Source organism: Colias croceus, chromosome 20, assembly GCF_905220415.1.
Source record: "Colias croceus chromosome 20, ilColCroc2.1".
NCBI lineage: Eukaryota > Metazoa > Arthropoda > Insecta > Lepidoptera > Pieridae > Colias > Colias croceus.
Window position 1 is genome coordinate 3,351,151 of NC_059556.1, and position 26,904 is coordinate 3,378,054.

Sequence of the window (26,904 nt, forward strand, 5' to 3'; positions counted from 1 at the left end):
TGGGGCTTAGGTTGAGGGACCGTGGAGGCCAGGTTTTATGGCAGGAATCACCGGCGCACGCGCAGGCTGCAACGACTGCTTGTTTGGGCCCGGCGACGGGCTGCCGCTGATGGGGTCACGGATGAATTCTACACATACCCGTGGCCCTGTCGCTGATGTGGCTTGACGGAACACAGTGGGGTTTTGGTCGGTAGGAATCCGACATAACCCACGGCCTCTTCCCCGGAGGCCGTGGGTATCTATGCAAGATTTCCCCACTAAAAAAAAAAAAAAAAAAAAAAAAAAAAAAAAAAAAAAAAAAAAAAAAAAAGGCTGCAACGACTGATCCTTCTTTCAGGGTGGGTATCTTTGCCCTTTAGCCTGGCCTCCACGGTCCCCGGACATAAACCCTATTGATTTTTTTCCGTGTGGATACTACAAAGACGAGAGACTGCCACAATTTGGACAAAATAACCCGGAAATTCATAGTAGCAGAAGAAAGCTTTAAAAATGATAAAAGGGCATTCAGACATTTAAAAGACAACTTTTTTGGTGATGTCACACTCGCATTGAGAAATAGCGGGTCATTTTAAAAATTTCTGGTAATTAAACACCTTTTTATTGGGTTTGATTTGTTTTTATTGATCATCATGTTAATTCAATTTTTGCACTTACCACATTTAGATTTCTATTTTTCGATTGAAGCCTTCTGAATAATAAAATGAAATTTTCAGGGTAGCTACCTGATAGATAGAACAAGTTTTTAAAAGCCAAATGGAAAACTTTTTTCATGTGATTTTATTTTTTTATGGGCCCTTGAAGTTGTGAACATACTGGGTAATTTTATCTTTCTTGGCATTTAATCCTTTTTTTTATTTCATTAGAAGATCTAAAGATAGTAAATGTTACCATACTGAATTGGACTATCTTTCAGCTTAGCACACAAAAAAAATCAAGCATCTAGCGCAATAATTCACGTCACCATAAATAAAAATCTCATCGTACTCAGCGATGGATGAAAAATTGAAAAAAATGTAATAACTCCGAAAATACGAAAAATCGCATTACACACATAGGGGTGATTCGGATAGCCCTCTAAGTCCTCTACCTCCCAGCTTCCGTTCATCACTACTTTTTGGGACACCCTGTATAGACGGGGCCGCGGGTATTCGGTAGAACCGCGTCCGCGGACAACACGTTATTAACTAAGCCAATGTTACCTAATACCTATATCACAAGTCACAACAGTATTGCAAGGACATTGATGCTCTATTAGAAACATTATTAGTATTATAATTTATCAATAGTATTACATTATGTTCTATGATGAAGAAGGGATTGGGATAGTCATTGCAAACCATTGATTGTATAAAAAAGGAAAGAAAGAGTTTTATTTAGCTTGCAGTAATGGTAACGACCAAAGTATGCAAAATTATCAGTTGACACTTGACGATGAAGCCCTAAAATAACAATTTTGAAAAGTCTCACACAATATTCCTGAATTTTCTTTTGTCCGCAAAGGACGTATACAGCTTCGAAATATTTATAAGCTATCGAATGACATACTGCAACACTAAAGCATGACAATATGGTGTTCCGAAGGTCGTTTACAAAGTAAAGAAGCAGTGAAAACTTTCGACAAGCTTGGGAAAATTGACGTCGTCTTGCCCTATGCGTGAAACACGTTAAGCCCGTTTACTTTCATTATAATGAAAGTGGAATATTCTACTCGTAATTACTTGTAATTACACGGTTCTATGAAAGTATCGAAAAAAATAAGAGTTTTTTTTTAGTGTTTCGAACGAAGCATGAGGTTTTCTAGCTATTAGTGTAGTTTTAAAATCTTGAGTGTCATCTCTGCCTATTGTTGTAGTTTTGTAAGTAGAAACTGCAATAAGTCACCAAATCAAGATAGTTATGTAACCATAGATGTAACCGACAATCAAATACATCGCTGTTTTACCAGTTTTAACCTTCTCAGTTCTACATAATATACTTAATGTGTAATATATTTTTACTAAGCCATTCATTAACTTCAAAAGCATTTTATTGTTTTAAAAAGCCTAATTATTTCAATGACTTTTGCACGCCTCATATGCGAAGCGTTGAGGTGGGTACTACTGTCACTTCGCGCAAAACATCTGATTTTTCAAACTTAAAATGTCTTTTTTTATTTGAAAACAGATAATAGTAAGTACCTAGTCAAAGTTCTCATTCGTGTAAAAATAAAACAAATACGCCAAATAAAAACCACTATTTCCTAAACGAATAAAGGAGAATGGCAAACTCCCATAGGACTCTGGGCCTGATCGTTACACTGATGATTTATGGGTGATTAAATAGATAAAAATATACAGACTCTATGAATATAGTAATTATAGATCTTTTCTATGGGATAGCAGAGATATTGGGATATTGATTAAGATCAATTTTGAATATAACGTTACTAAGGCCCTTCTGCCATTAGGTACGATACTTCAAGAATACGATACTCGCGTAGAATACTACTTAGATATTTGCTGGCTACCCGATGCTCGCATATTATGAGACTGAAAAATGACTAAATTCATCATTATTGTGCCTCGTTTTTGTGGACCGACGTTATAATAATAATAATTCATTTATTTATTGCAACAACAGTTACGTCGTTATGTCGAGCAATCAGCAATTCCAGTGACGAATGGGAGAAGGGCCTAAAACTTCACTCAAATGTCAAACAAGAAACATAAACAAATCACTCATCACTGACACAATTATGATTAATAATAATTTGACATTTTATTAATGGCCAGCTACCTAAATAAAAATGTTATAATTATTATTGATTAAGTAAAACATGTTTTTATTTTATAGAATGATCTAAATAAATTAAGATATGTGTTAAAAATAAGTTATGTTTTGCTTCTGATTTATAAAGCATTTGAATTCAATAAAATTAAAAATAAAATATAGACATTCATTCGTATTAATCGATATATTCGACTTTTTTACTCCTGACAACACTGACAATCTCTGCTTGATAAGACCGGTAGTCATAGAAATCTAAATAACAATGCCGGTAGTGAACACATTATCTTTTTTTTCAAAGATTTGTTTTCCCATAGAATCAGAAGTAAATATTTTACCAAGAATTACTAAAAATAACATAATGAATTTTAAATATATTATGATTTCTGTAACAGTTAGGCCCAGTTTCGCCATTCTCCTTTATTTATCAAAAGCGCGTGTGAATATGACTTATCTTTGCATAACTTTGCGTAATGTGTTACATTTTTAGAATCTATAACGATATCCTTTTTAAACAGACCACAAAGTGACCACAGTTTACTTCAAAGGATAACTCTGAAACAAGGCGTAATTAGAGAAGTTAAGGACGCTATAACGTATTTTTACAAAAACACGCTGTTTTTCGGTACCATTTTAACTTAAAGCAATTATACGTGAGAACATAGTAATATCTTAATTTAAAGATAATATATTCAGCTCTACGTTCATCTTATAAAAATTGTACGACGTCATACAAAATTGTCGCTGAAATACGTTTTTTCCATCACAATAAACGCATAAAATGCAAAAAAATGGGGTCTAAACCGGTACCATTTTAGGAAAATTAAGAGCCTAATCTATCTTCTTAACTATATCTTATTGAGGGATATATAGTCCTTTATATATGGTGTAATTTTTATGAATCTAAATCAAAATTTTATTTCAATAATGAGCTAAATTAAAAATACTTGTCGATTTCTTCATACATTTTGTTCTCGCGGTTCGTCAGACCGCGCTCAGAAGCGCTCTTGGAAGGACGGGTGTATCGCTCCTCGTGCCAAAAATAAAAACGAAATAAAAAAGATTATTGTGCGTGCACTGTCTTTTTCGTGATTTGAAATATTTGATACTTTATATGAGTAAAGTTCTGTATAAGTTTCATATTCCAATTATTTGTAATTTAAAATTATGTTTTTAAAATTACCTTGCCTGAGATCCTCTTTTTTATGGGTTGTTGAATAGATTGGTGGGGTAAAACAATTCAAGATGGCGTCGACGAAAATTTGGCTTTTTTTCGTGATGGGTGTCATTTTCATAGTTTTTGGGGTAGCTATTACCGAATATGAGGTCAAAACTGAAATCCAAGATGGCGCCGACGAAAATTTTACATCTTTTCGTCATAGGTGTCATTTTCATGGTTTTTGGGGTAGCTATTAACGAATATGAGGTCAAAACTATAATCCAAGATGGCGCCGACAAAAATTTTACATCTTTTCGTCATGGGTGTCATTTTCATGGTTTTTGGGGTAGCTATTAACCAATATGAGGTCAAAACTGAAATCCAAGATGGCGCCGACGAAAATTTTACATCTTTTCGTCATGGGTGTCATTTTCATGGTTTTTGGGGTAGCTATTAACGAATATGAGGTCAAAACTATAATCCAAGATGGCGCCGACGAAAATTTTACATCTTTTCGTCATAGGTGTCATTTTCATGGTTTTTGGGGTAGCTATTAACGAATATGAGGTCAAAACTATAATCCAAGATGGCGCCGACAAAAATTTTACATCTTTTCGTCATGGGTGTCATTTTCATGGTTTTTGGGGTAGCTATGATGACACCCATGCCGAAAAGATGTAAAGTTTCGTCGACACCATCTTCGATTTTAGTTTTGACCTCATGTTGGTTAATAGCTACCCCAAAAACCATGAAAATGACACCAGTGTCGAAAAGATGTAAAATTTTCGTCGGCGCCATCTTGAATTTTAGTTTTGACCTCATATTGGTTAATAGATACCCCAATAACCATGAAAATGACACCCATGACGAAAATATGTAAAATTTTCATCGGCGCCATCTTGGATTTTAGTTTTGACCTCATGTTGGTTAATAGCTACCCCAATAACCATGAAAATGACATCCATGAAGAAAATATATAAAATTTTTGTCGGCGCCATCTTGGATTTTAGTTTTGACCTCATATTCGTTAATAGTTACCCCAATAACCATAAAAATGACACCCATGAAGAAAATATATAAAATTTTTGTCGGCGCCATCTTGGATTTTAGTTTTGACCTCATATTGGTTAATAGCTACCCCAAAAACCATGAAAATGACACCCGTGACGAAATGATGTCAAATTGTCGTCGGCGCCATTTTGGATTTTAGATTTGACCTCATATTGATTAATAGCGACTCCAACTCCTTGAAAATGACACCCATGACGAAAAGATTTCAAATTTTCGTCGGCGCCATCTTGGATTTTAGTTTTGACCTCATATTGGTTAATAGCTTAGATTACAAAATAAAGTACAGATGGAGCATGACAACCGCCCGTCGCCCTTGTCAAAGAAAATACGAAATCAAAAACAAATACGTCGCTGCACCAGTGCTATAGCGCATATAGTGTCATGCAATACGTCAAAAAGGGTTTGCAATTTCAGTAAAAAAATTCCGTCTTGTGATAATAAAACGCTGTAAAATTTGTTCCCGAAAACAAAAAAAAAAAGATAAAACATCGTTTCACAGGTTTTCTGTAGATTATTTGGCTGATTTATTTCTTTAATACGAATAATAATTTTACAGACATGAAGGAATACAAAACTTCAACGTATGTTGCCAGTATTTTGAAAATGAATTTGCCATTTTTATTGGTAAAACGGTAAAATGGTTAAAGGATCTTCAGGGTAATGCTGTTGGATTTTTCGATCGTGAATGTGATTATTTGTATAGTGCACTAAAGGTTCATGATAATTATTAGATTATTTTAATAAGCATAATACATTATTTTGTTACTTTATAAAGCTTAAAAACGTCATAGTCGTTTTCGCTAGTGATTTAATTTATGTGAACTCCATGATGGATATGATGAAAAGAAAGTGTCCCGTATTCTCGACTAAAAACTACCGCTATTCGTATTCATATATTATGAAAAATAAAAAATAATTTAATTATTATAGTTAATATTGAAACTTTTTTTATGTAATTTATTTAATAAAAAATTGAATACAATTTTTTTGTCCATATATAACTTTATTTAGTAGGCAGGTACTTTATGTAATAAAAGAATTTAAATAAAAATTAAAACTTGACTTCTCATTTATGTATAATATAGCCTACGTCACTACCGCCACTAACATAATAATTCAGATCATTGCAATGAAACCTCACAACTCAAAATCGGTCCAACGGTTTATACTGCAGGGGCCAGGGCGTGTCAAAGAAATATTATACATACATCCATAAACTCGAAAAACATAACCCTCTTTTTTGCGTAGTCGGGGAAAAATTTGGGAAATTTTTCAATATCTGGCAACATTACACGCACACAGAAGCACCGTGTACGTACAGTGCAGTGGCGAAATGACAGCACACATAGCTTTATTGAAAATGACGATAAATTATTCGGTTTAGTTCGGCAACGCTCCATCTGTCTTTTATTTTGTAATCTAAGGTTAATAGCTACCCCAAAAACCACCCACATTTGCAAATGTGTTTGCTACTTAGGAAAAGTTCAGATTTAAAGATATAGGTAATGTGAATGTGTGGTAACGAATTTAATTTATTTCATTCCGACTGTTTCTCGAAATAACATACATTTACTAAGAATTGCATACAATGCCGGGTTTAATATATTGCCGGTAACATAATATTATGTATGATAATAATTCTTAAAAAAGTATTTTATACATTTCTTAAAAAGCTTCGATATTGTATACAATAATACAATTCATATTCAAATTGTTGTAAAATAGTCACACTTTTTTAAGTTGGTTGAATACACTAAAATACTTATAAGGATCGTACCTACTAATAATAGTAACAAAATGAATTTTTAAAGTTCCCAGTAATCTTCTGGAATCAATTTCAATAAAAATATAAAAAAAAAATAATAATATCAAGTATGAAGATGGTCTATAAAATGGAATGCGCTATGTTTACGTCTTTTACGTGAGCGTGATGTTCCCGCGAACCACATGGCGACGTTAGATACCTAAATTTGAGTAACGCAGATTTGTGACAGCGTCCTTAACGGTGTATCACGGAGGCTGGACGCCCGAGGCCAAGAAATAGAAAAAAAAAAGTAAATTATCAGAGACCCAGCCACTTTGCCGACGACAGCTGCGAATTGGCGCGAAACAGGTTTTGGCGGGAGCGGTGACGTCACCTGACATGTGGCTCCTCCAATTTTGGACGTCCTACGTGCAAAAAATGAACCTCCTTCGGATTACAGATTCATTCGATTTTACGGCTGCTTATTGTTACGTTACAGCATTATTAAAACATGGAACTCTTTGTTATTGCACTGACAGGTGATATTTACGTGTTTTTGTGTTCAAGATTGGTATTTCGTGGAAGTGGACCTCATAAAATCAATTGTTTCAGATTTGGACGAAAGTAAAACTTGATCTTAAATGAAGTCAAGTTGCTAATTCGGGCGACATGCACTTTTTCAAAGCAATAAATTATAATTATGTATTGATAAGTTATCCAATTAGATGAAATTAATTCCACGTAGGTATGTAACAAAATTTACAGAAATACAAACCAACTTGATTGAATATTTTTTGTCTATAATCTTTCGAGCTCGACTTTCTCCCATAATTTGAAGCAAATAAAGAAATATGATCATAATCGGATTACTAGTTCGGTAGAAATGCGTGGACAATTAACAAAGCATAGCTATGATGGCAAACCTACTTATATTTTAATATTAGTTTGTGCTCTTTTTTTAGGTACGCTGTGTGTGAATATTTTTAGTTTTATAATTATTTAGAGTAATATTTATAAAGCTGAAGCCTGAAGAGATTGGCTGTTTATTTGTTTTGTCCAACGCCCTAATCTCAGGAACTGCTACCTATTTCGAATTAAAAACTTTTTTTTATTACCAGTTTATTTATGGAGGAAAGCCGAAAGGTGTTGATACAAAATTTCTCTTCTGCTAACAGAACACCAATGAAAAATCTTGCAAAAGGATATAAATATTTGGAAGATATTTGGTTGCAGAATTTACGTCGCATGGGTCAGAAATCAGAATGACATTTAATTCTTTATAATAGGCTACAAGTTATAACTCTAATCTTATTCAGGAACAAATTAGTTCATCACATGAGTTCAAGATCTTCAATTACCTTACGTAGGTACTGCTTTTATTATTTACTATGATGCTGTTCGCACAGCTCAGGTATATCTTGCTCCACCCGAGTATACCTTTTCTGTCACTTGTTTAATTCATTTTCTTTTATCAATAAATCTATTTCTATTTGTCTATTATTTCCTTTTCCTTTCAGTAAGTATGAATTTTCTATTACATTTAACTCAAACTACTTATATTAATATTTTACACGTATAAGTAGTAAGTGTGAGAGCATAGTTGAGTTCAAATCTTTTTTGAAATAACCTGTTTTCTTACACTATATCAATATAAATCGATGTTAACTTTTTCACAGATTAAAGAAAAATTCGATTTCAAGGACACGCAAAAATGGCCGATAAGGATGTGGGTACCGCGAATTTTATTTACATAAAAGTTTTTTACGCTTATTTACCATTTCCTAAACGTGAGTAATGCAATAGCAATGTTCTAGGTTTTTAATTTTTTAAATGGCCAAAGGTAGTAGGTACTTAGTTACCTAGTTATTAGTTAGGGTTTACACAAATAATATTTCATGTGATCTAGAGATTAAATAGTGGATTGTTATATGAAAACCATAGAAAGGAAAGCACAGTACCTTCTTCAATGTCATTGAATATGAGATGTTTGTCTATTTTAGGAGTATCTTGAATTAAGGAATAAAGGAGAAGAATACGTGCGAATTACGTTGGGAAGGCTTCTCACTGTGACTATAATTTTACAGAATTCTTTTGAAGAGCTTTGATTCTTTCAGAGACTTTCTTCAAAAGCTTAAAAGTCTTCGAAGTATGTACATATACTTAATTCATAGCATTACAATGTAACGTTTTAACTTTTATCTCAGGACAATATTCCATTCATTTAACATCATAATTTAAGATTCTACGAATTTGGTTAGGTACAACATTGATAAACAACCGGCACTTTAGATGCCAATTCAAGTTTATTATATAACTTATCTTTTTTTGCTCATCCATTCATTAACATAAATATATATTTCGTAAGTTTACATAAAATAACACTTCTTTTCATAACTTTAAGAACTTTTGAAATCCAGAAAATTGAGATGGGTCAATTTTCAAAACAGTTCTATTAGCGTTCCAATACACGGAGAAATTTAAAAGCCCAACATACCGAACATGTCATCGCATACTTAAAAAAGCATATTGAATAATTGGGGAGTCATTGCACTTATTCATAGACCAGTGTGCAAGGGAAAACGTGTTTTGCCTCATCGATATTGCTTACCTGAGAATCACTCCGGACATGGTTCAAATTGTTGACCACTAGACCGTTGTCTGTTGCCATTGTATCCATTGTAAAATCATCATCCACTCACACAGAAATATAAATCAATCCACCACACATATCAAATTCAAATAGTACCCGACCGGCGTGAAGTCAAACATAGGCAGCTGAATACTAAAGAAAACACGAGCTTATTTGGTGCTACGTTTCACTACAAGTTACGGAACTCGATAAAGCTTTCTGTCATTGTTACGTTATTAAATTTTTTTTTTAATAAATAACACTGCGTTTAACAGCTCGTTTCGCCGACCACCGATCCTAACTAAGGACGCCAGGCAGCGAAAAGTTAACCGTGCGTGATTTCTCGGGACTTTCAAAAGCAAATGGTCATATACGCTATCAATCTTTGCATACCAGAGCGGTGTTGTGAAACGGAGATTCTCGTTAAAACGGGTCCGCTGTGCGCGAGAAAGGGACGGCACTCACACAGGTACTCCGTACCGAAGTGGACCAACAGTATCTACAGGTTTTGCTCCCACTACAAGGCACGGCGCGGACTGAGCCTCCAAGCTTGAAAGTTGTAGTTGAAAAACATAATAAACGCTGCGCAGTCGTCACTAGACTTGACACTGACTAGTTTTTGCAATGCCTTACATGCCAACTTTTAGACTTGTAATAAAGAGCGTCTAGGCATTCATAGGTCAATAATAGGACCTTGTATGATCAATATTTAAGTATACAAGGGTAATAAATCTTTTAAAAACAAATCCATACAATTGGTCATGGGGAAACGATTGTCCGAATCGATAAAATATTGAACCGGTTCAATGCATCTCTGGTGAAGGTCGTCAGCACAGCTACGATATACTGTACTTGATATTCTCCTGACCGAAAACATCACATATTCGACTTTAAATACTTGGAATAGGGACCAAACCACATAAAAAGGCAGATGAATCGAAGGATTACCACCGACAGGTACGAACACATTTAAAGCTCGCACACAAATGCACCTCTGGGAGGCTAGGGATTTTTACCTGGTCCATTCGTTTCTATGCGTTTCGATGTTTTATGTTTATAAATACAACGTGCATGTATCGAATTGATAGGCCATGGATGATGGTCATTTTGTTTGATTTAGATGCGTTAGTAATGATCCATACACCATAGGCATGGATTAATACGTGTGATTCATTTTGTAGGAATTCTCAAACCGGATTGGTATTCAAAATATTTTCCACTTGTATCGTTTGTAATTTTTGGTGTCATTGCTTCATGTTTAAATGAGAAATAATTAACCTCTTTGTTCATTTGCGGCCCATAAGAAAAATTAAAATGTCATTTTAATGTCATGAGTCGTCAAGAACTGGCCCTCATAATAACCGCAACGGCTCTGTTTTCTTGTGTTGCGACGGTTTTAGAAAAAACCGGCCGCCAACGATGATAACAATGGTAAGCAAAACACGATTGGTAATTGTAACATTTCAGTATGCGTGAATCACGCCCGAGCCCTCGAATAACTCCGAAATCAGAGTCAATTTGTTCTTACTCCTTTCAAGTGGCAATGCTTATGATATTGGTCAGTATTGAGACTATTAATTTTACCCTGCCATACTATGTCTCACAACAATATGATAAACATGGAATATGTTTGTCATATTGTACGCACTCACTTTAACTATCATCAACACTATACGTGCTGTTCATATCAGACTATGCTTGATATCAAATTTTATTATGACTAAAATATTTTTTTTTTCTCAGGCCACCTAAAACCACCAAAAATTACCGCAGTCAACATGGCAACAAAAGCATGAACCATTAAGCCATCCTGTACTCCAAGGGTCTTCATTTAAAACCAATACAATAAAAATTCAATAGCTAACAGTTACAATGATCAACCTCGACCAGTAAGACTATCCAAGCAAAATGAAGCCTGGAATTAAACCCACCCATTTATGGCATTGGACCAGCAGAAAACTTTTCGATAAAATGATAAACGATCGCCTCTCGATAAAGGGTATCCACCACAGAGATGTACACGAACAGATGAAGACCACAATTATTATTGGTTGTATTGTTGTATCCTTAATGTATTCATACGGCACATTTAGCCCACAAGAAAAGTATACGACCTTCATAAGAGAACATTCCTGTAATAGTTCTGCATATAGCGCCCCGCAATCGCAAAGTCAGCGTCAGGAGTCAGCAAAAGATAGCAAAATTGATCCTTGTCCATCGAGAAAGAAATAAATGTATGTAAATTTGAGACAAAGATGAATCCTGAATAAATTCTCAAATGAAATACTGTGTTTGTAATTTTTAACGCCAATATTTTTTGCTATTTGGTTTGATTTGTTATTTTTGTCCTCTAAGTATTGTCTGGGTTATATTATACGAAACCACGATGATTCATCAAGGAAATTGGATTTTATTATCCATTACAAGGATTGAACACTGTAAAATCAAACCAAAAATAATAGTATAAAAACGAATAGATCATCTAAAAATTATTTCTTGAATTGACAGATTATAAAAATACTGACATATTATAATATTTATATGTGTATTTGGTGTACACTCTTTTCACATGTTAGATCATTGTAGGCACACAGCAGCCACCTAGATTTTCCAATTTTGATTTATTGTTTATACTCATTATATTCTTGAAAAATATTATATCTGGGAAGCAAATGGAGCAAATTGTAAAAGCAGTAGTTGTATCTGTTACAGTTGTAGCAGCATACCATTACTACGTGACCCACAAGTGATTCTACTTCTAGACAGTGTAACTAAAAATCCGAAAAGATAAAATTTCAATACTTCTTTAATATAACCAAATATAACCAAAAGTGAAGAAATTCTCTGTCGAAAAGGGAAGAAAGATTATAGTATACTCTGTACTTTCTAACCTCAGTAAATTTAGCAATGGTTCATGCCAAATTTGAATGGCAATGATGACATACGTTAAAATTTGACAAGCAAGAAAAGAAGAAGTCCCGAAAAATATAATCTCCAAAGTTTATATCTTACATTTCTTTATAGTTAAAGTTGGTACCAAATGGTTGTGACATGGACTGTGAAATACAGCTGAAATGGACGCACGGGATGTTGTAAAAATGACTGTTATAGTTGCATCCATGGGCGCGGTACTAGGATATTCCTATGGTCTCTTCCCAAGCCTTTTTCCCGAGACACCACAAAATAAACCAATGCATATGCAGGCAAAAGACAAACGGAATGACGGAGGGACAGTGAAAAATCCTGTTCGTCTCGATAATATTGTAGGGAGTATGAAGGAGAATTAATATTTTATGTCTCATTAAGTTTGATACCCAAGATTGTCTTAATATATTTTGATTTTATGTAAATTGTGGTGATTTTTATTTGATTTTGGATCAAGTTTGATGAGGTTGGTAAGTAGGCTGTTATCGATACTTCTCATATTACAGTTTTGCTTTAATTATTATAATTATAGACTGAATAATATTTGCATTAAGATTTTGATGATGTCTAGGCCTAAAGGCCGATAACTTGAGGATTTAACTCAATTGCAAAACAACAGATAGTATAATATGCAGCATTTATTTTGTACATTGTTGTTGTTAACGCACCATAAAAGGCACCATACTTCTATAACTATGAAATATCATCATCCTATCATCATCCTCAAGGAACTTGGTGCAAGACTAATTGGTCTTGAACGGCCATGAATATACCCAAAATCAAGACCTTAAGTAATACAGTTTCATACGTAACTTAAAAGGAAATAGCTGGCGCGCCAGTAAATAATAATATATTCCTAGGTCTGGCTAGACATGATTACATCATCGTTGCTTTAACTTCCGACCAATTCTACAAACTATATTAACAAACCTCATTGCAAATATATGCAACAACTGCAACGTTCCCCCAGTGCAGAATATTATAATTTTATACAAAGTCGTAAATTTAATATTATTCAAATATTGGCAATCAAATTAAGTCTAGTTCTTTGAGATTCGAATTATCAACCGACTTTAAGATAGTAGGAGGATCGATTCGACTGTATTTTTTTTTTGTTTATAACTTTCGACCGGGTGAACCTATTTTGATAATTCTTTATTTACTCGTAACGTTCGTTCGTACTTTTAGCAACTAATAAGTAATAATTTTATAGGATTGTCTATTGTCTACAATCTATAGATTTGCGATCCGGGAGATATCTCAGTACATTCCTACATTAACCACTGTAACAAGGCCAGAAATCCTGTTTCAGGCATCTTTTTTTATACATAAAATATGCACTGTCCAAGCGACCCAATTTTTCGTAAATTTATCTTTCAAACCCTACAAATTTGTTTACATATGCGTAACCATTCAGATGCGACGCACGTAGCGTGCAAATACCAGGGGAATACTCTCTCTGGGGAAATCAACGGTTAGTGATGCTTTTACCATTGAACAAATTTACAAGAATCACTTTGCAAACAGTTTAAATATTGACAGAGTATTTGAGAATATTCAGTTAAATTTTATAAGTGTAACCCACAGGTGCAACCTGTGAGTGTAACTTCACAAGTTCACGACTGCAGTTTAGTTTTTTTTATAGAGAAAATTCAAGTGACAGTTGAATGAACTTGTCTTTTTTGACTGATAAATCATCAAGTGGTTCTGTCAAACATCTGCCACAAATTGGCCACAAACTATTCTGAAGAATATTCGTAAAATCGAATGAAATAGCAATGTTTGCTAAACGATTAATAGACGTAATTGTATTTTCAACGTCCTTTTTTGTATCTTACAAACTAATGTCTGTATTTATAGAGAGATATCGCACGAAGCGGGTACATGCAAAATAAATGTTAATCAGTTTCGTGAGTATGAAAGTTATTCTTACAGCTATTTGAAAATTATTATCAGCGTTATAATTTATTCCGCGTTATTAGTCGAGCTACATGCAAATGAGCCATCTCTTGCAGTGGAAATAAATTTCACACAATAATATGTCAGTTATAATGATTATAAAATGCACTATAAATAAAATGCAGGTTGAACATCCATGAGGATAGTAAAGTTCGTTCACGTTAAAATTGACAAACTTAACTTATGTGATAATAATAAAAATAATGATTAGTTATATTTTATTGTTTTATATATTTTTTTTCATGTGTGTAAGTATATAGATGTTTATAATCTAAGGTTTATATTTTATAACTTCTTATATGAAACGCAGATGCGGTCTCCTTAACAAACGTGACCGTGTGAAGAAAAATTCATCATCCAAAGATTGGATATACGTCATCATCTGCCTTGAATTATTTGGAAATGTCTAATTATTAAGATTATAAATAATGTGATATTTATTAAACGATCGAAATAAAAGACGCACACTCATTTCTAATAATAGCTTAATTTTTGTAGGTTTACGCCCCCAGATCATTTGTTACTTTGATAACATTTTATCAAACAAATGACCCAGAGATTTGATTTCATCAATATACATTTCTAAACAATGTCGCGACAACAAAGGAAACTATATTCCAAATGATTTTAACATCAACTAAAATTAAACAACTTAATCAATTTAAATACCTACCAGGATAAATACATACTTAATTTGTTCATATTATGTTTAATTTTTTTTCTACAAATATACTAGGTACTTATAGAAATCATCTACATACAAAATAGTAATAACCGCACAAACGAACCATTCTGTCTGGAGCGCTTATTCAATTTAACGCAAGTCAAAATCTCCGCGATCTATTACGATAGATCGCGGCTTGCGCTATCCTTTTACTATGAAAAGCATAGGTCCACAGGAGAGCGCCGAGCAACATGTCCTCTCTCTGGGAAGGCTCGCTGCCGACTGATTTTAATCGGGTCGCGCGCTGTGTTTTATAGTACTTTAAAAAAAATTGTAGAAAAATAATAGAGGTACCTTAGTTGATTTTTTAAATTTAATCTTATAAGTAAGACGTTCTTTTATTGCAATATGTATAAATTATATTCAACTAAGTCAAATATCTTGGTGAAAATAATCATTTTGTCGACTATAATTTCTAAAAAAATTCACATTGTTCGGATTTTAATTTCGTAAGTTAGGAGTCCAAAATAAAAAAATCTTTTAACTAACTATTTTAATAAGGATTTTTGCAGTTTGTTAAAAAAAATGTGTGTTAGATCTGTCAGCAATTTCAGATATTTTTAGCTTCGAAATTGACACTAAAAGTGAAATCAAGTAATCATCGGCTCAGTTATCTTGATGGTATTCACAAATACTGTATTAATTGAAAAAAACTCTTAACTAACTATATAAACAATAAAATTTCCTAAAATTATTAGTAATTCATATGTTTGTAAGATAAGTGGTTGATGGACAATCTGGTTTGAAAAATCACATATTTGAGCCAAACAGCGCACGGACCGCGTACACGGCCTTTGGTATAGAGATATTTTGATACCCGAGAAAGGACATAGGATAGGTTTTATCCCGCACGCAGGACACGCGGACGAAGCCGCGGGCGGAAAGCTAGTATGTAATAAATTAAAATAATAAATAGACATAGACGCAGTCTATATGTTTGTTGCAGGAATTTTGCGGATCGTGATCTGGAATTTACGATCCTAATATTATAATGTGAGTCTATAGGACATTTAGCAATAAATTCTCTAGTTATAAAAGGCCTTTTTTTCAATACTTCGTCATGTGTGTTTAATTGACCTAACATAGGTACATATGCAACCAAAACTTCTCACACTTTTCTTGCAGTAATCTCTTTCTAAAGGTAGCCGTACTAATTTCGCGATCCATAAAAATTTTAATGTCGTCAAGACAAATAAAATTAAGGTTAAATGCTATGTTATGATGAAGTTTTCAGCAACTACACCCTGACAGAAAATTTTAAACATTATTTCATGGTGCAATGATAATTGTATACTTTTATTCTGGTGTAGGTATAGAGGAAAAATAACAAGCTTACCCGTTTTCGCCTCTTTCTTCCGGGGTATGTATTTAATTGTTGCGGCGGTGGCGGTATATGGTAGAAATATGGAGGTGTGAACGGGTCCATTGTATTTATGGGGGTGCCCCTTGGCGCCAACGATCGTATAGTGCCATACAAATTGCGATTACGTCCCTGACTTCCATACATGTTCAACATTGCACTGTTCACTTGTACCTGCCACGCAATTTAAAAAGTTTCACACGAAAGCGCGCGAAAAATTGTTCACTGCACAGATTATAGCCACACGCGATTCCACAGATTAAAGAAGTAGACGTTATTTTTTTAATAAAAATAAGCTACGAGGTTGGGATTGCAAACGAGGTAACTAAATGATAAATATTTTCGTAATATTGAAATCTTTAGCACCCCGTTATTGATAATGTTTAGGCGTGCGGGTGTACAGATGTGCGTCCAGTTTATGCGTGTTAGAGCAGACATTGTCCACGTTACATGTAATTATCATAGTTTATCTGCTTTTTCCAATAGGGTACATGGAGCGAGACGTATCGGCATTGCTATGTATTTGAAAATGAGAGAAAAACATGCACACGCACGGGCAAATACGCGCAGACACACTTGGATAGTTTTAAAAAGTTTGTCACTGGTTCATTTAACACATGAGTTGATTTAAAGTCTATATTAGGTACTTAAACATGTGTTAGGTAATTAATCATGGTTCAATTGGCATATTATCTCGATTGATTAATTTTACAGTTAATTTTGTAGCAAGCTTTTTATAAATACAAAGAAATAGCGATATGAATATATACGATATACGATAATGAATTTCAAATTGTTCAAATATGTAAAACCCATTAATAAATTAAAAATCAACTACTATAAATACATTTGTAAATTTTAACCGCCAGATCATATTTAATTTAATACCCGTAATGGTAAATAATTGTGGGTAGTGGGTAGTTCTAGTGGTACCTAATAGGATATAATGACCAAAGGAAGCGTAAAACTAATAAATATAAAATAACTTGTTGATATTTTGAATGCAAGAATTATTATAATGATAGTTTACAGATCCATCAGCGTCCATTTTATTATTATATTATATGCAGAATAAAATGGCCAAAATTAAAAAATTTAGCCATTTTTGGCCATTTTATTAGATACTAGCGGTCCGCCCCGGCATCGCCCGTGGTACATATTTTGCAATAAAAGGTAGCCTATGTTCTTTCTCAGGGTCTAAAGATTGTCTGTGCCAAATTTCATCAAAATGGGCCCAGTAGTTTATGCGTGAAAACCATACATACATACATACAAACCTTTCCTCTTTATAATATTAGTTAGTATAGATTTAAATAGCATAATATTATGTACTATATTAATATTATAAATGCGAAAGTAACTCTGTCTGTCTGTCTGTTACTCAATCACACGGCACACCTAAACTACTGAACCAATTTGCATGAAATTTGGTATGGAGATATTTTGAATTTTGATACCCGAGAAAGGACATAGGCTACCTTTTATTGGGAAATATGTACCACGGGCGAAGCCGGGGCGGACCACTAGACGTATACACCGTACTATACCACAGTTCTATACTCGACAACAACGCCATCTGTTAAAAACTTTTCAATACAGCCTACATTGTGGCCTACACGATATAAGCTTCTTGGGCCTACATGATAAATGTCTATGGTAACACGAAGTTCATCCATCGCCCGCTAGATGGCAGCAAAACAGCCACATAGTTTATTGACAAAATAACGTCTCATCACGTAAGTACCTACCTATGTCAGTCAACAAAACAATCAAAATGGCTATCTGAAGATGATAAAATATTTAAAATGTAATAATAATTAGCACGACAGAACATCTAGTCGTGCTTAAATCGGCGAAAAATGGCCACAGGTAACATAGCAAGGGCGTTTATTGCGTTTCTTTTCAACAGTGCATCATGTGCTTCCATGAGCGGGAAAGATCACGGTTTTGGTTCGAATTTCGTTTGGGCGGGATCCCTAACTTCTGGTTTACAAATAGCAGCACAGCATAAGAAACCCGTGATGGTGATAATCCACAAGTCTTGGTGTACAGCATGTAAAAATTTAAAGCCGAAGTTCGCTAGCTCAGTTGAGATCCAGGATTTGAGCAAACACCTCGTGATGGTGAATTTGGTTGATGATGAAGAGCCTACCAGTAGTGCTTTTCAGCCGGATGGAAATTACATACCCCGGTAAATAATTGACATTTTTAAACCTGTGTTAGGAAATCTCATAGGCCACTACAGGATAAGATAAATTTAATAGGTAATTTGCTCAAGTTATAATAAATATTTTCTATCGTTTTGTTACGGTCTTGTTTTATCATTTATGTACGAGAAATAAGTTTATTCAATCATAAAATGGAAAAAACAATTAGCTACTTAATTCTAGTATAGCCTTTGTTCTAGATTATGTTAATATTATTTGCACACATTGAAAGCACTTACTCGTCAGCGTTTATTTACGACAGTTGCAATTGTTACTAATCTTAAAAAATAATCCCTCAAATCCTATTACCTTCTATCCTACTTATAACTGCCAATGTTTAAATTTATAGATGTTTTTAACTATTCCTGTACGATGGACTAGTGTTGATCTTTAGAGATTATAGTTAGTTATTATTTACTAGCTGCGCTCCGCGGTTTCACCCGCGTCGCTCGGCTTCCATTGGTCTCAGCGTGATGATATATATTATATATAATATATATCATCATATATAGCCTTCCCCGATAAATGGGCTATCCAACACCGAATTTTTTTTTCAAATTGGACCAGAAGTTCCTGCGAATAGCGCGTTCAAACAAACAAACAAACTCTTCAGCTTTATAATATTATAGTAAAGATAATTTATTTATTCAGTAAAACTTTAACATAGATTCGATTGTTTAGAATTAATAATATACGATACTTGTTACGATTTTCCAATAAACTTTTCCTAAGCAGCGTGGCATTTCTTTACATAAACTGGAAACAGTATATGCAGGTCCAAGACTTGACTGCGGTAGCAGAAAGAAGCAGTTTCGATTTATTTTATCCTGATTGCCTACTCTGTTCTTCACCTGTTTCAAAATAATTAAGGAACTCTAGCAGCAATTAAGATATTATACGAACATGTCGATCTTTTAACCCTATTTTGCGTGCGAATTAAAATATTTTTAAAAGGACGCAACAGATTTTTATGTCGTTTTTTAATAGATAAAGTGATTCAAGAGGAAGATGTTTGCTAGCAGCTAGCTTTTAGACAAAGCCCGTATTCAAATAAATAAAATCCACAGGATACTCTTCATGTCGCCAAAGGGCTCAGTGGACCGTGACATATACAATGAGGATGGGAGCAGCCAGCACAAATACTTCTACAGCCGGCCGGAACAAATAGCCAAGTCCATGAGAAAGGTTATCGACAAGTACAAAAATTGAACAGATTTATGTACGTATGGAATTGTGAATATAGTAATTGTTGCATGTTATAGGATCATATGAAGTGTTTTTGTTTGAAGCTTTATTAGATACATGATACTTCGGAAAAAGTTTGGAAGTCATCATATACAAATGCTTACAATTTTATTGTTATTGTTTTCAGAGTCGACATGTAACCCGTTGGACATTGTAAATTGATGAGTTTGATCTTCAATAAATCAATTTGTACATTCTCTGTCTCTTTCTGTTGTTATTTTTCTTATGTATAATGAAATATTTTAGGGTACCTATTCAAATAATTTTCACTTCATTTGGATAGGTCAAGGATACGTTGGTTTTATTTTGAAGTATCGAATATCGATTACTAATGTCATCGATACATACCTACGACAGTATAAGAACATTTTTCAATTTGACCTAATACGATTTTGGAATCATGTCCCCTCGAGGGTACTACTGGACCAAACAAAAAATAAAAAGACACTACTCACATCCTCAACCACGGGCTCCACATACATCTCCATGGTGTTGTTGAGCGGCGGCAGCGCCACCGGGGACGCGGCAGCGGAGGACCGGCGTGATATGCTGTTGCAGGAGCATTGCGATACCGAGCGGCGGGAGCGGGGAGATTCTCTGTGGACAATTTAGATTTTAGAGATTAGGAATGTTTGTGGTCAGTTTTACATGGGTGGGTGTAGTTTATCTGTCTTGACAAATCTCAATGCAAAAAATGGCATCCCTATATCCTTTAGCTTTAGCTGCATAACTTTCGATACGGGGTCTACGCGTGGTCGCGCTGTGTAGTCTGATTTGATACGGATTCGGGATATGCATATGTAACTCCCGTCTCACGATGGTGAAATTTAGGATTTATTTATTTATTTATTTATTTCACCTTACCACCACCAATATAATATTACAATGTAACAATTTTAGTCTTTGAAATCACAGTATTATCAACATAGATTCGTAGATATAAAAGGCACGAGAAGGGCACGAGATAAACTTTGTGACATACAAAATATGCTTGTTCTTAGAGTATAAAAACTGATATTACATACAAAAAAAAAATGCCATAAATTAATTAAATGCATAACTAGCACTCTACTATAAAATTCTAAAAACTATCCACAACAATTTATTATAATTAGTATATTTATATTTATATATTTCACAAAAATGTCGAGTTTTATGTTGTCTGAGAACGTTGTGTTGTCTGCTTTATGATGTCTCTCTATCCATGATGCTTCATAGTTTACATAGCTCAAGAAAACAAAACGCAAATTGAATTTGTAACTTATAGCATGTACCTGGTACATGTATTATTGTAATCTCAGATTTAGGTTGTAATATACATATTATGTTTTTAGCACCGATATGTGATGCCCGGAGCCCAGCTTTTAAACCATGCATATTTTATTTATGACAGAGTTAGATGAGTTGAGACTTAGTTAATTGAGTTTAAATAATAAATACAGCGTTGGCTACACGTGTAATAAGTTTTTCCCTACAAAATATCATTCATACAAAATGATTTTTTGTTATCAATGGCAAGTTTGATTGGTGGTAAAGTCAACATTATACATTGTTATCGTATAAATTAGTATGTTATTATTATTTACAAACAAAGAAAGATAACTATAAACACTTAATTGATAAATGATAGCGTACAAGATATTGAATAAAATTGGTACAAATAGCTAGGTATATACATATACCTAGTTACTTTTACCAATATAATTATATGTATGTATGTTATTTGTTATCAAACTATCTCAAATAACATGGATACACTTATTCTACTGCTTTCTTTTACTATACAACAGTTCAAAATTCAAATCTTGATTGAATGAATGAATGAGTGAAAGAATGAAATACTCTTTATTGTACATACACAGTAAGTAATAAATTTTGTTACATAGTTAAGATAGCTTATAATAGAGATGTACAAAGAGCGGCTTTATCGCTCGTGAGCGAAATCTTCCTATGTTTCCCGTTATACTCATACCTTTTGTTTCTCCTACATACGTGGCGGCTCGATCTATCGCACCTACATCTCACGGGCACGAAGTACCCGAGCTGCGGCAGAGGGGCTGGCTCCGTGGAATCGCTGGAGTCACTCCACTCGGGCTGGCTGAACGGATCAATATCCAGAGCAGACGGCATTGCGGATTCAAAAAATTCTCATTCCATTTTTTTTTTTAACTTATCCGCCGTTTTGAAGTTTCATAAGTTCGTTCGGATTTTGAATGGTATTCTTTTCAGCGTGTTTTTAAATGCACTCTTTTCAAAGTTCGAATGTTTACGGTTCGAATCACGTTCGAATTTTAATTTTCGTTTTTCACATTTTTTTTATCACTTTTTTAGAAAATAGTAGCCGGCTAACACGTCCAAAAATTATCTAAATTACCACTGCATTAATCTGGTTCATGCGTAGACTAAACTGTAATTCGGGTGCGTGCAAACAATTTAGATTCAACGACGTTTTTGATAAGATAGCGGAGTGCTATTTAGTTCGTCGATATGGCTTTAACTTTTTATTAATTCAGTTCACCGTTTTATAGCTGATTACTATAATAATAAGATAGATAAAGATTAAAGATTTCGGCTTTCGGTATTACAATGTGCTCAAAATATTATATCTACCAAGAAACTGCTTTACTGCTGCCTTATAATATTGTACATAATTTATTTTAGATCACGATTTTGTGAAATATATATAGGTAATCTATAAGTAATACCATCAAATCAAAGCCGTTTTGACGATCCTCACAACTTTCACACGTTATCCCTACGGACAATTTAGCTTCGTTTCTGTCCTTACATCTCTCGTCTATCCCGACAAAACGTGACGGCACGCACATTCCTCACTTTTTTCTCAACATGACTCACAAAGCCGGCGTTCAAGTATTTTTTTATCTAGAATTTTTATTCTGTGGTTCAAGTAATTACACATTGATCTGTGGAACGAAACACCCTGTATTCTATACGGTGTGAGATAAATATTTAATTTGAAAAGTTGCTAATAGCGCGCACGGTCGTGGAATACAGGAGCCGAGCGGTCTAATGATTCGAGTTGTTAACTAAACATGCGAAGTATACGTTTTGTTCACACTTTTAAACAACCATTTATGTTTTTAATTTGAATAAAGATAACGTACCTATGCCTATACCAATATTATAATGTAGAGCAATTATTTATTTATTTATAATGGATAACCTCCGCCAATTTAGGCAATTTGAATATTATAATCTAATGTTATTGATATTACGTTATTCATGTTGTTAAAAATATTCTTTTCTTTCTAATTTCTGATCAGCGGGCAATGCCGCGACGCGTCAAGTTTTATAATAGGATTTTAAATAAATTTAAAAAAATGTGTGCGTTCTCTAAAAACCACCCAGTTAATACTATAGGACAAGGTTACGCGTATACACTATACATGTAAAGAAACCTTATAAACGCTTGTTCTACTTCTCATTGAATTCGGTTTATTTGTATTCACACCGCTACAGCTATTTAGAATAAGTGACACATCGTCTAAACTATCCTATCTTCGCTTATTTCTTTGTTTCGATGTGTTTGAATTAGATCATGGCAGAAATATGTTTTGTTAAAATAGTATGGAATTCGTCAAATAGTCTGGAGGTTCTAAATTTGTTTATTTAACACACATTTGCTTTGTTCTTGAGACATATTCCAGATTTGATTTTTTATGGGACTTTTGGTAAGACATTTTATAGAATAAAAACGTGGGCTCACAACGATACTATTTTGCTCGTCAGTTTTTGGTACTTATATTAGTGCTTACCTAATGAAAACATGAAAAAATCGCACTTATTAAATTAATAATTATGCATATCTTTTAATGTTGACTTACAATTACAACGAATTATTATTTGGGGATGTATGTTTCATCGATGTAGAATGATTTCCTAGTGGTAATTAACACAGTCCTCAGACCCCACGCATGAGCCTGGTCCACCCACACTATACCTTTAGTGTTAAAGTGTAGGCGGAATATTTGTTTTAGAATACTTGACGCTTCTGTTGGTGTGCATATTCGTTTACCCTTTTTTCTAAAATGATTCAAGTTTGAAGCATGTTAAAGTGTTGCTTCCAGGTAGTGCATTTATTTATTAAAAAATGTAGTTTTACAAGAATTTAATGGCCCATGTGCATATGAATAACAAATACTTAACAACTAAAGTTGAAATTGTTGATAGCAAAAGTCTTGGATTTTTTTTTTAATATTTTAAGTTTTAACAGAACACACCTACATAAATATATTAGGTTTACAATAAATAATTAAGACCTCTTCGAGACTATCCCAAACACCAAAAATATAACATCTACTTATAAAATTTATCCATATAACTACGTTTTCACTCGTTAAAAAAAGAGTACATTTTCAGCACGATTAAACGCCTTTTAAAGTTTGTTTATAATAAGTTTATGATGTTTACGAATTCACTTTATGAGGTTACTGTTCCTGGTTTCACGATGTAATTAACGTTTAACAGTTTATCAATAAAATTACATTTACGTACGATTTATAATCTGGGATAATAAATTAAGAATTAACTAAAGCTAAGCGTAGTTTACTAGATGTCAACTGTCGACCCTATATTATGACTCTATTAAAGACTAGCTGCGCTTCGCGGTTTCACCCGCGTGGTTTTGCACCTGATAGCCTTAGTGTAGTAATGATAATATATAACCTTCCTCGATAAATGGACTATCTAACACCGAAAGAATTTTTCAAATGGGACCAGTAGTTCCTGAGATTAGCGCGTTCAAACAAACAAACTCTTCAACTTTATAATATTAAAGTATAATTAAGTATAGATTATTAATAACAGCTAGGTACTACATACAACATCCTATGATACAACGTAAGGTCTACTAAAAGCAAAAACACGCAGTGTTGATAGGGGAAATATGAAATGTATTGAAGAATCTTTATAAGTCATCCAATTCTAATCTAAAATATTCCGCGGTATAATCTACTACATCAGCTTAGTAATCTCAAGTATTAGTATAATATAGGGTGTCCCAATAAGAACGCAAGATTTAAATTTGACATAAAACGCAGATATTTAAAAAAAAATTGTGAAAACTATATTATATCGTAAAGTAGACAAGATGAGGTTATGTTTGGCACAATACATCAGGGAGATGGCCGCCGCGGCTTTGCTGGCACATACGCGATCTTTTAATGAAATTTTCAATGACCGTTTTACATAAATGCTGTGGTATTTCATTAATACAGCGACCAATTTCGTCTTTTAAGGCTTGAGTCGTCGTCGGCTTAATTGCATAAAACATCGAATTCAAAAAAACCCCTAAATCGCATGATCTAGGTGGCCAATTATGGTCCCCAAAGCGTGAAATAACACGACCGAGAAATGACTGATACAGCAATTGTATTGTTTCTCTGGCTGTATGACATGTGGCGCCGTCTTGTTGAAACCACATCCCCTCCAGCATGCAAGACGCAAATCTTTCGTCAAAATTCGCTGCATAGTGGATTCGGAAGCACAAATTTTTGGAGCTCGGTGTTGAATTGAGATGGATGGAGTTTGAGCGATATCATCACGTACTGCTGCGATATTTTCGGTTGATCGACCTGGTCGAAGGCGCGTTGTTGTCTTTACATCACTAACAGACTCAGTTTCAGCAAATTTTTCCATTAATCTCTTTTAACTGATCGCAATTTCTTTGATCGCAATTTTCGTACTGTAGCCGCAAAACTTTCACTATTTTGGTAAAACAAATTTTGCAATGAGAATGCGTTGATCCTTCGTTTAGCGTTCCATTTTTACTAACCTTATACCTTCTACTAAAAAAAAATTACACTTGATATGTCAAACAATGACACTTCGAATGGCGCCAAATTTAAATCTTGCGTTCTTGTTGGGACACCCTATAGTAACTATAGTCCTTTTCAGCTAGGATGATTCCTGTGACACTTCATTGTGTTCCGAATTATGTATTTTATGTTTAAAAAGCAAAAATAATTTTAATGCATAATATTTTTATTTTAAGGCGACATTATTACCAAAAATATAAAAATTAAACATCTTAAGCTACTAAAACAAAAACAGTATTGTTTAGTTTAATATAACGAAAAATAAAATAAAATAACACAAAAAAATAATACCTACGCAATTCGTGTACGTGAAATCGAACGTTGAAAAATTATAGAGTTGGAAAATCATATAATCGACGCCCATCTTGTGATCGTTTGTCAATCGCGTCAATCGTCTGTACGAGTCCGTCAGCTTTGTATACAAGTTGCATTTTTATATTGATACTTTACGTGGTATTGTGTTATTATTACTAATTGTAATTGTTCACTTTTTGTCGCTGTTGTTTGCTAAGATTCCTTAGTTAATTGTTGGCGAAATGCCGAAATAACTGATTTTGGTCCTTTATTCAAATCGATTTCATTTCCATATAAAATATTATCGATTATCGGAAACAATTGATACGATTTCAGTAAAGGCAATCTCTACACGTGTCAACAATCGATGTGTCACAGGAATCATCCTAGTTGAAAAGGACTATAACTACTATATGTAATCTTCCAATGTTTAGACTTTCTATAATTTAAATATTCTTTATTTGATGTTATTTTTGTTTGTATTGTCGTGATGTTTTTGATAACGGGACTGTAATAAGCTCTGTTGAAAATAGTAAATTGACTGAGCGAACAAAGTAACTGAACTCAAATTAAAATGATGCTCTTTTTATAGCGTGCAAAGGGAAATTAATAAATTATCCACGCATAGGAGTTCACGAATAGCTTTAATAATAGAATTAAGATAATTGTGTGTTTCTTTTTCTTACTTTTTCTTACTCTTTATGTTTTACTTAAATTAGATCTTTCTCTAAACTGTTTAATTTAAACTTAAAGTTCAATAAAAAAATCGTTCTTTTTTCTTTTTTTAGTACACTTTATTATTATAATAAACAATTAAACAGTACTCTAAATTATTCAATTAAATTCAAATTATATTTTGGTAGTGTTACCTGATGACGGCACAATATATACCTATGTCATCCTACGTCTAAAAAACCCAATCACAAAAGGGTTCTTTGACTATTGTGTAGTATGTAAACCATTTAACTCTTAGATTAAGGATTG

General features: G+C 33.7%; 2 protein-coding genes across 2 annotated transcripts in view; one reads left to right on the forward strand and one right to left on the reverse strand.

Annotated features, from left to right (window-relative positions):
• Positions 1-26,904, reverse strand: part of LOC123700750 (tight junction protein ZO-1-like) — a 121,475-nt gene that overhangs the window by 64,595 nt on the left and 29,976 nt on the right. Inside the window, exon 3 of the mRNA XM_045648068.1 lies at positions 20,245-20,386. Within this exon, the coding sequence (XP_045504024.1) occupies positions 20,245-20,386 (142 nt within the window). The remainder of the gene's footprint in view (positions 1-20,244; positions 20,387-26,904) is intronic.
• LOC123700749 (thioredoxin domain-containing protein 12-like) lies at positions 18,099-19,986 on the forward strand. The gene is made up of 3 exons (XM_045648067.1): positions 18,099-18,528; positions 19,612-19,763; positions 19,917-19,986. The coding sequence occupies exons 1-2, from the start codon at positions 18,197-18,199 to the stop codon at positions 19,751-19,753; spliced, it is 474 nt and encodes a 157-aa protein (XP_045504023.1). The 5' UTR covers positions 18,099-18,196; the 3' UTR covers positions 19,754-19,763; positions 19,917-19,986.

Excerpts from the sequence above, each read along its gene's own strand:
- LOC123700749 (XM_045648067.1), top strand. The coding sequence starts at position 18,197 with ATGGCCACAGGTAACATAGCAAGGGCGTTTATTGCGTTTCTTTTCAAC. Across the intron at positions 18,529-19,611 it reads GATGGAAATTACATACCCCG|GATACTCTTCATGTCGCCAA; the intron begins GTAAATAATTGA and ends TAAAATCCACAG.